This window comes from Eucyclogobius newberryi, unplaced genomic scaffold, assembly GCF_026437365.1.
Source record: "Eucyclogobius newberryi isolate DKJ021-1_F unplaced genomic scaffold, fEucNew1.0.hap1 SCAF_10, whole genome shotgun sequence".
NCBI classification, from domain to species: Eukaryota; Metazoa; Chordata; class Actinopteri; order Gobiiformes; family Gobiidae; genus Eucyclogobius; species Eucyclogobius newberryi.
Window position 1 is genome coordinate 20,240,481 of NW_027315724.1, and position 10,276 is coordinate 20,250,756.

The following is a 10,276-nucleotide window of genomic DNA, read 5'->3' on the forward strand; positions in this document are numbered from 1 at the left end:
ATTTGTCCGGCTCTGGTTGCTGTAAAAGTGCAGATATTCACTTAAGATAAATGAAAATGAAAAGTTGAGTTACGGATGGATTATCACTAGGACTTTTACACTTTTACGTACCATGTAAATAATACGTGTTTATAAAAGTGTTTTTGTCTAAAAACTAACGGCTAACATACATTAACTTGATAAAAGTACATAGAAGTATATAGAATTCAAAGAGAATATTAATGTCATATTCATGTGCATACAACTGATGTAAATAAGACTGTTTACTTTACCATTATTATTAGTATTATTTGTCTTATGCCAGGTATTTTTATTATTATTGTTTTATTTTATCTTTATTTTTATTTTCTTCCCTCCATTCCCTATTAAGATATGAGAGGACCTGTTTACGTTTTGTTAATAAGAGTTTTTGTTTTTGTTCATAAGAGTTCTCTATTAAGAGTGTTTAAACTTCCTATAAGTTATCTGTCCTTTCCCCTGTATCTACTGTGTTGTAACACCAAAATTTCCCCATGTGTGGACAATAAAGGCATATCTTATCTTTTAGATCAAAACAGGTTAGATCTGTTTGTAGTGTTATTTTAACATTGTTGATTAGATTTATTCTATGTTAGCATTAGCTTAGAGACAAAAGCACTTACTTTGATAAATGATTAGATGTCTCCAAACACTTCATGATCTTTTTTAGCAAGACTTGGCACAGGAAGTGGAGCTCCACATTTTTAAAGCAACCAGAATTTGCCAGGTTTCGTAAAAAGGGAAAATCTGTAATAGAAATATGCGTACATTATTTCAGACATTTGTACCATGTGTAGTTTACTATTATTGTATTTACGGCTGTTTTAATTATCCTTTCAGAATTCAGTCTTGAAAATTAAATATTATATAATTCAACCGTTTTTATTAAGTTTTTTTAAAAGGACCTTAGCCATTTGACCACCAGGCAACACTTAAGTCATTTTAATGCGATTGGCAAAAACAAAAGAGAGAAATTAAATACCAGACAGTTTTTGTTTTAAAGCTCAAGTTTTTGTTTCACTTGGATAGGCCCAGTGATGACAACGAAACATAAACCAGGTCAACAAATCTGACCTCTGACACTTACACAGATTTAACATAACCCTAATGTAGTGATGTCATGTTGTTGTTGTTGTGGTGTTACTTTTAATGGTTTAACGGTTGGCAGCCAAATGAAAATATGCATTTACTGTCACCTACTGCCAGGGCCGGCCCAAGCCTTCAGGGGGCCCTAAGCGAAAACATTTTTGGGGGCCCCTCACCACGTCATCAGAATCAGTTTTATTGCCATTGTCAGTAAACAATTCACATATGGGAACTTTCATCAACGCAAACAAAGCGCACCAAAACTCCAGGGCATCCGTTTGCCAGTTAGTTTATTCTCAACACCTCACAAGCTCAAATATTGATAACTTAAATCCCACAATGCAACTTGGTATTCCGCTGACATCACGTCCCAGATATGTTTTTGGGTGTATTTGTGGGCGTTAAGGGTCGACAGCCACATTAGAACATTAGTTTAAATTAATGAACAGGGGGGGTCTGGGGGCCCTCCCCCTGAAATTCTCAGACCTTTTTTGGGTCTTCTGGTGCATTTTAATGTGGTCCAGCCAGCTAAAGTAAGAGTAAAATGTTGAGGTTGTAATGTTATAAAATGATGATGTGATGAAACTGTGCCAAGAGAAAATGACTAAAGCCAGTTATTAATACATTAGTGTACTTAATTACTCAATACAATATATGAAAAATAATTATGGTCAAATTTATTCATTTTAACTGAAAATGTAAAAGTAATAGTTATCCTTACTAATTTATCTTTTACAGCTCCCAACTGTTCCTTCTTGCCAAAGTGACAAAACAAGTTATGTTAAATTAAACAAATGGCATAAGCATTGCTTGATAACACTCATAAAGCTGCACAGTGCAAACATGTTATTCCCAGAGAATGAACAGAACTAGAAGTGAAGGTCTAAACCTCGCTATAGTGAAGAGACTGCATTTCTGCAACTTTGCCACTTTTATATAAAAATATATAGTATTATTCTATGACAGACGTAATCATAATGTCTGGTTATTTTTCACTATCAATTTATTATAATTTATAACAAATAGTCTAATGATGCTTTTTAAATAAATGTAAATGTTTAATTTAAATCTATTAAAAGTGAATTACACTATACATGTTGGTTCTGATCAGAACATCACACACTGGACTCCTGCATGAAACAATGCTGCGATGTGATTGGCTGATGGACCTTACGTGCATAAACCTTTACGTTCCTCTTATTCCACTTTAAGAAGTCAAAGTAAAACAGACACGAGTCACGATTGATCTCACACATGGTGATGTGAGAGAGAGGGACGCAAACTCAAACCCGCTCATCTCTGACTGAGGCTGCACAGGGGCCCTGGACAGGGGCCCGGGACAGGGGCCGCACACTGTTCACTCCAAAGTTTCACGTCAGAGGTTCTGGACGAGACGGCGCTCGTCTGGACCGGATCTCCGCCTCTTAGTGACCGGGGCACAGACGCCCCTCACCGGCCTCACCTGCAGCTGACACTTCGGGGCTGGTGTAAATGTTAATCTTATTATCTTTCATTCAGACACATTATTGTGCGCGGGGCAGAGCTCTCGTCGCCTCCAGCCTGAGCGAACTAATGTGACAGAATCGTGTTGTTTCAAACAGCACGATTCTGTTTGAAACAGAATCTCTGTTTCAAACAGAATCGTCTCTTTGTAAGAGAAGTTCAATACCTGGAGAGTGTTGTTGAGTTTGCAGTTTCTTTACATCAAGAAGTTTCTTCTTTAGTTTTTCGGCACCAGGAGATATATTCCTCTGGACATGATGACCACGCAGGCACCACGTTTTGTTGTGTTTATGTTTTGCTCTTCTCCTCGCGCACAATGAAGTTGCCCAATCAGCGCAGGTCTGGTGCCTTGGTTGCCAGATTGTCATTACAAATAAATGCGGTTTGTGCGTTATGTTCCCGCTACTACACTAGTGGCGCACGCTGCGCTTGCACTTCGCATAAGACGGGTTGCCAGATTGGGGGCCCTATTAACGCCTCGGGGCCCTACACGGCTGCTTAGTTCGCTTATAGGCTGGGCCGGCCCTGCCTACTGCAGTTGTACGTCTGTATGTGTTTTTTAAAAAGGAGAGCGAGAGTGAAGGAAAGAGAGAAAGAGAGAGAAGCAACAATATGTTTTATGAAGTGAAAGTCATCTGTTTGATTTCATGGGAATAGATAGTTATAATCATACTCTCCATGGCGATAGACTCTTTCATACTCACACACAATCTTTCATAATGTGCAATTAAATTTCCTGTCAAATGCAATGTTAAATGTGTTTAAAGCAGCTCTGATGTCACTCACATGTGTCTGAGGGCTCACATTCTGACTTTAATCCCAGTTTCTACAGTCAAACCACATTATATGGCACAGTACCATGGATCTATATTATTATATTATTGGGACAGTACTTATTATATCTCGGTTGTGATTTCCTCTGGTGCGTGTTGTTACACTCGGCACCGGCAGAGGGCAGTAACACGCGCGGAGCCCCACGTGACTGCAGCGTCAAACACAGCGAGAGAGAAACAAGATGGCGGCGCCCTGAGGACCCGCGGCTGCAACAACAACAACAACAACATTACACAGTTTGTCCTTCATTTCACATGTTTGTGCAAAATAACAGTATCAGGAAGTGTATATGTGTTCAAGCTCCGACCGACACAAACCCAAATCTGTCAAGTGTGGAAAGACTTATCGGTTTGTCATTGAAAAGCGCACTTATTCTATTTATATTATGACCGTGGACATAAGTAAAGTCTTTATTATTAAAGTGCGTCCGACTTTATTTGTGAATGAAACCGTTATGAATTTAAATAATAGTATTACACCCATCAAGTGTCAGTTTTGGAAAGAAAAGTGTAAAAAAACCAATGTAAAATGTAAAAAAAAAAAAAAAGGGCATCCTCTAAAAGATTGATGATAAACACATGTCCTGGTGTGATGTCATCATTTACAACCAGGAAGTCAAGTGATAAACAAAAATGGCTAGACTGGGATCAAATTTGAAAAGTTTTTAGCCAAAACTTTGATCCAATGATCTTTGCAGTTTTGTGAGCCGAGTCCAGTCCATAGACTGTGTTAGACTGTAGTTTATTGCTGGCTAAAGGGCAAGTTTTCAAACCATAAATCCATGTGTTTTAATTTTGAAGACAGTTTTTGTTTCATGTGGATGGAACCAGTTTTATACAGAGGTATGAACCATAAACCAGGTCAACAAATCTGACTGAAATCCCGCTCACAGGTCCTGCTCAAGTCCTGCTTTGGTCCTGCCATGGTCCTGCTCTAGTCCCGGTCCTGGTCCTGGTCCTGCTCTGGTCCTGGTCCTGGTTCTGCTATAGTTCTGCTCTGGTCCTTCTCCGGTCGTGCCCTGGTCCCGGTCATGGTCCTGGTCCTGGTTCTGCTCTAGTTCTGCTCTGGTCCTGCTCCGGTCGTGCCCTGGTCCCGGTCCCGGTCCCGGTCCTGGTCCTGCTCTGGTCCCGGTCCCGGTCCTGCTCTGGTCCCGCTCTGGTCCTTCTCTGGTACCGGTCCCTCTCTGGTACCGGTCCCGCTCTGGTCCCGGTCCTGGTCCCTATGTCCCGCCCGGTCATGAAGGTGGTCCGGTTGGGTCTGGTCTCGTACTCTGAGGCCATGCGGGTCCAGAGGTTCTACGTGGACCGGCTGAAGTCCAGACCGGGTTCAGCCTGGACTCTGCTTCTGTGCGAACACAAGCCGGTCTTCACCGTCGGGATCCGGACCGGACTCTATCCGGACCCAGACCTGGACTCGCTGAGGACCACAGGAGCCGACGTCCACAAGAGTGACCGAGGAGGACTCATCACGTTCCACGGCCCGGGACAACTGGTCTGCTATCCCATTATGCACCTGGGCCTGCTCAAGAAGGTCCGACACACAAACAAAGTCTCATTTATCACAACTGTAGGAGGCAAAGGAAATGTCTCAGTCACATTGAACATATTATGAAGAGAAGTCAACTTAATTTAACATTGTGGATAAACAAAATACAATAAAGTTGGTTATAGTTCAACTTCTGAACTATAATACAGGAATGTTGCATGATATAATAATATGATCAAAAATGTTCTTTGGAATATGGTAAACCATGAATCCATATGAACAGAGCTCCTGCAGGACGTTACAAACTGTGCTAAAGTAATGAACGGTAAAAAGTCTGAACTGTATCGTAGCTTTAGGAGTTTATCTTTGTCATTAAATGAATGATTTGATCGTTGTTCCATCAGTGGTTTTCACCACCACAAACTCTTCAGACACCGTTGTTGACCGTCTCTGGACTTCATGGTCTGTATTTCTGCAGTATATTTGCAGTACTCTGTGTACTTGTACTTCAGGGTATTCGCTGGTACGTGTCCCAGTTGGAGCAGACTGTGTTGGACGTCTGCAGTGACTTCGGCCTCAAAGCAGAAACTTCCCCTCACACTGGAGTTTGGATAGGAAATGACAAGATATGTGCCATGGGTCAGTAATACTATTACATCTACTACTACTACATCTACTTCTACTACATCTACTAATACTACTACTACTACATCTACTACTTAATGTTTTAGATCCTAGCCTTGAGTAAAATCTGTGACTCACGGTTGCCAGAAAATCCTGTCTCACTTCTGGGCAGGTGGAGCGAGCACAGGTGGGAGCTTCTGCACAGGTGGGAGCTTCTGTGCAGGTGGAGTGTGCACAGGTGTGAGCTTCTGAGCAGGTGGAGTGTGCACAGGTGTGAGCTTCTGTGCAGGTGGAGCGAGCACAGGTGTGAGCTTCTGGACAGGTGGAGTGTGCACAGGTGTGAGCTTCTGAGCAGGTGGAGTGTGCACAGGTGTGAGCTTCTGGACAGGTGGAGTGTGCACAGGTGTGAGCTTCTGAGCAGGTGGAGTGTGCACAGGTGTGAGCTTCTGAGCAGGTGGAGTGTGCACAGGTGTGAGCTTCTAGGCAGGTGGAGTGTGCACAGGTGTGAGCTTCTGTGCAGGTGGAGCGAGCACAGGTGTGAGCTTCTGGACAGGTAGAGTGTGCACAGGTGTGAGCTTCTGGACAGGTGTGAGCTTCTGGGCAGGTGAAGTGTGCACAGGTTTGATCTTCTGGACAGGTGGAGTGTGCACAGGTGTGAGCTTCTGGGCAGGTGTGAGCTTCTGGACAGGTGTGAGATTCTGTGCAGGTGGAGTGTGCACAGGTGTGAGCTTCTGGGCAGGTGGAGTGAGCACAGGTGTGAGCTTCTGGGCAGGTGGAGTGAGCACAGGTGTGAGCTTCTGGGCAGGTGGAGTGCGCACAGGTGTGAGCTTCAGGGCAGGTGGAGTTTAATCCATTGTATTTGTTGCCGTCCTGTTTCTACCCTTTTGGTTTCCATGACTTTTTGAATCCTTGAATCTTCCATGTTTCCATTTTCAGTGTTTCCAGGTTCAAGTTGCCTTTTCTTTCCAGTCTCTCTTTGATTCCTCGTGCTTCTCTCCACCTTTCCTGCGGTGCACCCTCTTGACACGAGGGGTTTAAGGCCGAGATCAGTGTCAAATGGTCGGCAGCATTGCATTGGTCACACTGGAATATTTTGGAATCATGTTCCGTCTTTTTATACATCTCCACTTTCTTCTTTCACAACCGTGTTGTGGTAAACATCTTTTTGCAGATCACGAATGTTGTTTTTTTGCCTTCTGTCGCAGCTTCTTCTGAGGGCTTTCTCTTTGCCCCTTTTGTGTTTGGAGGACATACAACGGGCACTTTTGCCTGTCATTCATTTTTAATCCTACTGGTTCAGCAAAGAGTTTATTTCAATCTTCTGTTGTTTTCGCTACAATGGCAAGGGTCATACCTCGGACTAAACACGATAGAATAAAAATCAGTCTATTCTCTCACTTATTACATATTGTATTGTCAGCTGGTCTAATACCGCATCCACGACAATAAAACTCTTAGAATCACTCCGTAAACAAGCTCTAAACCTCTGGACAAAGATCTGGAGTGGGCAGAGTGACCAGAGGAGAGATCTTTGGTTAGGTTCTTCTCCGTCAGAGCTTCCCAACTCTGGAACACTGAGGGCTAAAGCCATTCGAGCGTCTCCCTCGTTCCTTTCTTTTGTTTTTACTTTTTGGATGTCTTTTCGACATCTGGCAAAGCGACAACCAGTACTACTAATAGTATTACTGCTGCTGCTACTACTACTCCTACTACTGCTACTATTAGTACTAGTACTTTTAATGCTACGACAGTGCAAGTGTCAAACATTTTCACCTTTTTCACATTTCCAAATCTGTATCTAAATCTGAAATGTTATTCTTGTTCTTTTCCCCTGTTCCTTTTGTCCTTCTGTTCCTCTTGTTCCTCTTGTTCTTCTGTCCCTCTTGTTCTTCTATCTCTCTTGTTCTTCTGTCTCTCTTGTTCTTCTGTCTCTCTTGTTCCTCTTGTTCTTCTGTTCTTCTGTTCTTCTTGTTCTTCTGTTCCTCTTGTGTCTCAGGGATCCACTGCAGTCGTTATGTCACATCTCACGGTTTGGCCCTGAACTGTGACGTGGACCTTTCCTGGTTTTCTCACATCGTTCCGTGCGGTCTGAGTGACAAAGGAGTGACGTCTCTGAGCCGAGAGACGCAGCAGAAGATCAGTGTGGAGCAGAGCGTTCCTCCTCTGCTCCGAGCCATCAGCAAACACTTCAACTGCCAGCTGCAGGACCCTCCTCTGATCCAGAGCTGAGCCAGAATCTAAACCCAGCTCCAGGACCCTCCTCTGATCCAGAGCTGTGCCAGGATCTAAACCCAGCTGCAGGACCCTCCTCTGATCCAGAGCTGAGCCAGGATCTAAACCCAGCTGCAGGACCCTCCTCTGATCCAGAGCTGAGCCAGGAACTAAACCCAGCTGCAGGACCCTCCTCTGATCCAGAGCTGAGCCAGGATCTAAACCCAGCTGCAGGACCCTCCTCTGATCCAGAGCTGAGCCAGGATCTAAACCCAGCTGCAGGACCCTCCTCTGATCCAGAGCTGAGCCAGGAACTAAACCCAGCTGCAGGACCCTCCTCTGATCCAGAGCTGAGCCAGAATCTAAACCCAGCTCCAGGACCCTCCTCTGATCCAGAGCTGTGCCAGGATCTAAACCCAGCTGCAGGACCCTCCTCTGATCCAGAGCTGAGCCAGGAACTAAACCCAGCTGCAGGACCCTCCTCTGATCCAGAGCTGTGCCAGGATCTAAACCCAGCTGCAGGACCCTCCTCTGATCCAGAGCTGTGCCAGGATCTAAACCCAGCTGCAGGACCCTCCTCTGATCCAGAGCTGAGCCAGGAACTAAACCCAGCTGCAGGACCGTCCTCTGATCCAGAGCTGAGCCAGGATCTAAACCCAGCTGCAGGACCCTCCTCTGATCCAGAGCTGAGCCAGGAACTAAACCCAGCTGCAGGACCCTCCTCTGATCCAGAGCTGAGCCAGAATCTAAACCCAGCTCCAGGACCCTCCTCTGATCCAGAGCTGTGCCAGGATCTAAACCCAGCTGCAGGACCCTCCTCTGATCCAGAGCTGAGCCAGGATCTAAACCCAGCTGCAGGACCCTCCTCTGATCCAGAGCTGAGCCAGGATCTAAACGCAGCTGATCTGGTCCTGGAGTGGGATCAGAGACCGGAGGGTATGCTGTGGGACAGGCTGGGGACGGAGGAGCAGAATAAATGCTCTAAACCAGCGTTTTGTCATTTTTCATACTTTTATCCCCACATTTTATCTCTTCCTTGGGTAATTTCTGTAAAAACATATTGGGACATGTCCCTCACTTCTGTTTGTGACGTTTAAAGAAGAAGTGTTCCCAAAAATAAAATAAATATGAGCTGTATTTATCATTGGTTTGTGTCTTCTCTGAAAACTTTTGGCCATCATCCATCCATCCATCCATCTTCTGCCGCTTTATCCGGGGCCGGGTCGCGGGGGCAGCAGTCTGAGCAGGGACTCCCAGACTTCCTTCTCCCCAGACACTTTCTCTAACTCCTCCGGGGGGATCCCGAGGCGTTCCCAGGCCAGCCGAGAGACAGTCTTTCCAGCGTGTCCTGGGTCTTCCCCGGGGCCTCTTCCCGGTGGGACATGCCTGAAACACCTCCCGAGGGAGGCGCCCAGGAGGCATCCGGAACAGATGCCCGAGCCACCTCAGCTGGCTCCTCTCAACGTGGAGGAGCAGCGGCTCTACTCCGAGCTCCCCCCGTGTGGCCGAGCTCCTCACCTTATCTCTAAGAGAGCGCCCAGCCACACGGCGGAGGCAACTCATTTCGACCGCTTGTATCCGCGATCTTGTTCTTTCGGTCACTACCCAAAGCTCATGACCATAGGTGAGGTCAGAACGTAGACCGACCGGTAAATAGAGAGCTTTGCCTTTCGGCTCAGCTCCCTCTTTACCACAACGGTCCGATGCAGCGACTGCATCACTGCAGCCGCTGCACCGATCCGCCTGTCGATCTCACGCTCCATCCTTCCCTCACTCGTGAACAAGACCCCGAGATACTTGAACTCCTCCACTTGGGGCAAGGACATCAAAGATTAAATTTTTTTTATTTTTAAATTGCACACCCACACTAAGGACCTTTAACTTTAAAAAAAAAATCAGAAAAGGTTTATTGACATTGTCTATTTTATAATATTGGACATGAGAAGCCTTTTGTGACCACAAGTCACCAAGTAAATAATAATTGTTTTTTTTTACATTAGAATTATATTTTCTAAGCATGTTAAGTGAAAATAAAATAGTAAAATAGTGTTTCCAAATAAAAATGTGTCCGGGGCGATGTAACTTGGTGTCATTTTAAGAACCCTGTCATTTTTATATCATCTATTGTTACTGTGACGACAAACAAATCCTGATTCTTGAAAAAAAATAGATCCACTTGTCAATACATGTACTGAGTTTATTTTTATGGCATTAAACCAAAACACCAAAAGCTTTGATGAAAAATAAACTTAGTCTTGTTGATGAAATATAAAATATAAATTGCAAACACTGAATTTTGGACATGGCCATTTTAACTGTATCTTTATTTTCATAAAAAGCCTGTTTTAATTGAAAATTCTGATAAATTATCTATACCACAAATAACAGAAATACTTGTGTGTTTGAGGAGCTGATGTTTGGTCTTTAGACTAATTTAAACTGAACATTAAACCTCTGAAATGTTCAGTTACCGCAGATAACGACACAGCTTTTATTGTGAAGTGAATGGCGGAAG

General features: G+C 44.4%; 1 protein-coding gene across 1 annotated transcript; it reads left to right on the top strand.

Annotated features, from left to right (window-relative positions):
* The first annotated feature begins 4,364 nt into the window (after positions 1-4,364).
* lipt2 (lipoyl(octanoyl) transferase 2) lies at positions 4,365-8,878 on the top strand. The gene is made up of 3 exons (XM_072462408.1): positions 4,365-4,971; positions 5,439-5,565; positions 7,547-8,878. The coding sequence occupies exons 1-3, from the start codon at positions 4,663-4,665 to the stop codon at positions 7,777-7,779; spliced, it is 669 nt and encodes a 222-aa protein (XP_072318509.1). The 5' UTR covers positions 4,365-4,662; the 3' UTR covers positions 7,780-8,878.
* Positions 8,879-10,276: the final 1,398 nt, after the last annotated feature.

Bases quoted from the DNA above. Each gene is read 5' to 3' on its own strand.
- lipt2 (XM_072462408.1), top strand. From the start codon at position 4,663: ATGTCCCGCCCGGTCATGAAGGTGGTCCGGTTGGGTCTGGTCTCGTAC. The intron at 4,972-5,438 runs GTCCGACACACA...CTTGTACTTCAG, and splicing joins ACCTGGGCCTGCTCAAGAAG to GGTATTCGCTGGTACGTGTC. The intron at 5,566-7,546 runs GTCAGTAATACT...CTTGTGTCTCAG, and splicing joins TGACAAGATATGTGCCATGG to GGATCCACTGCAGTCGTTAT.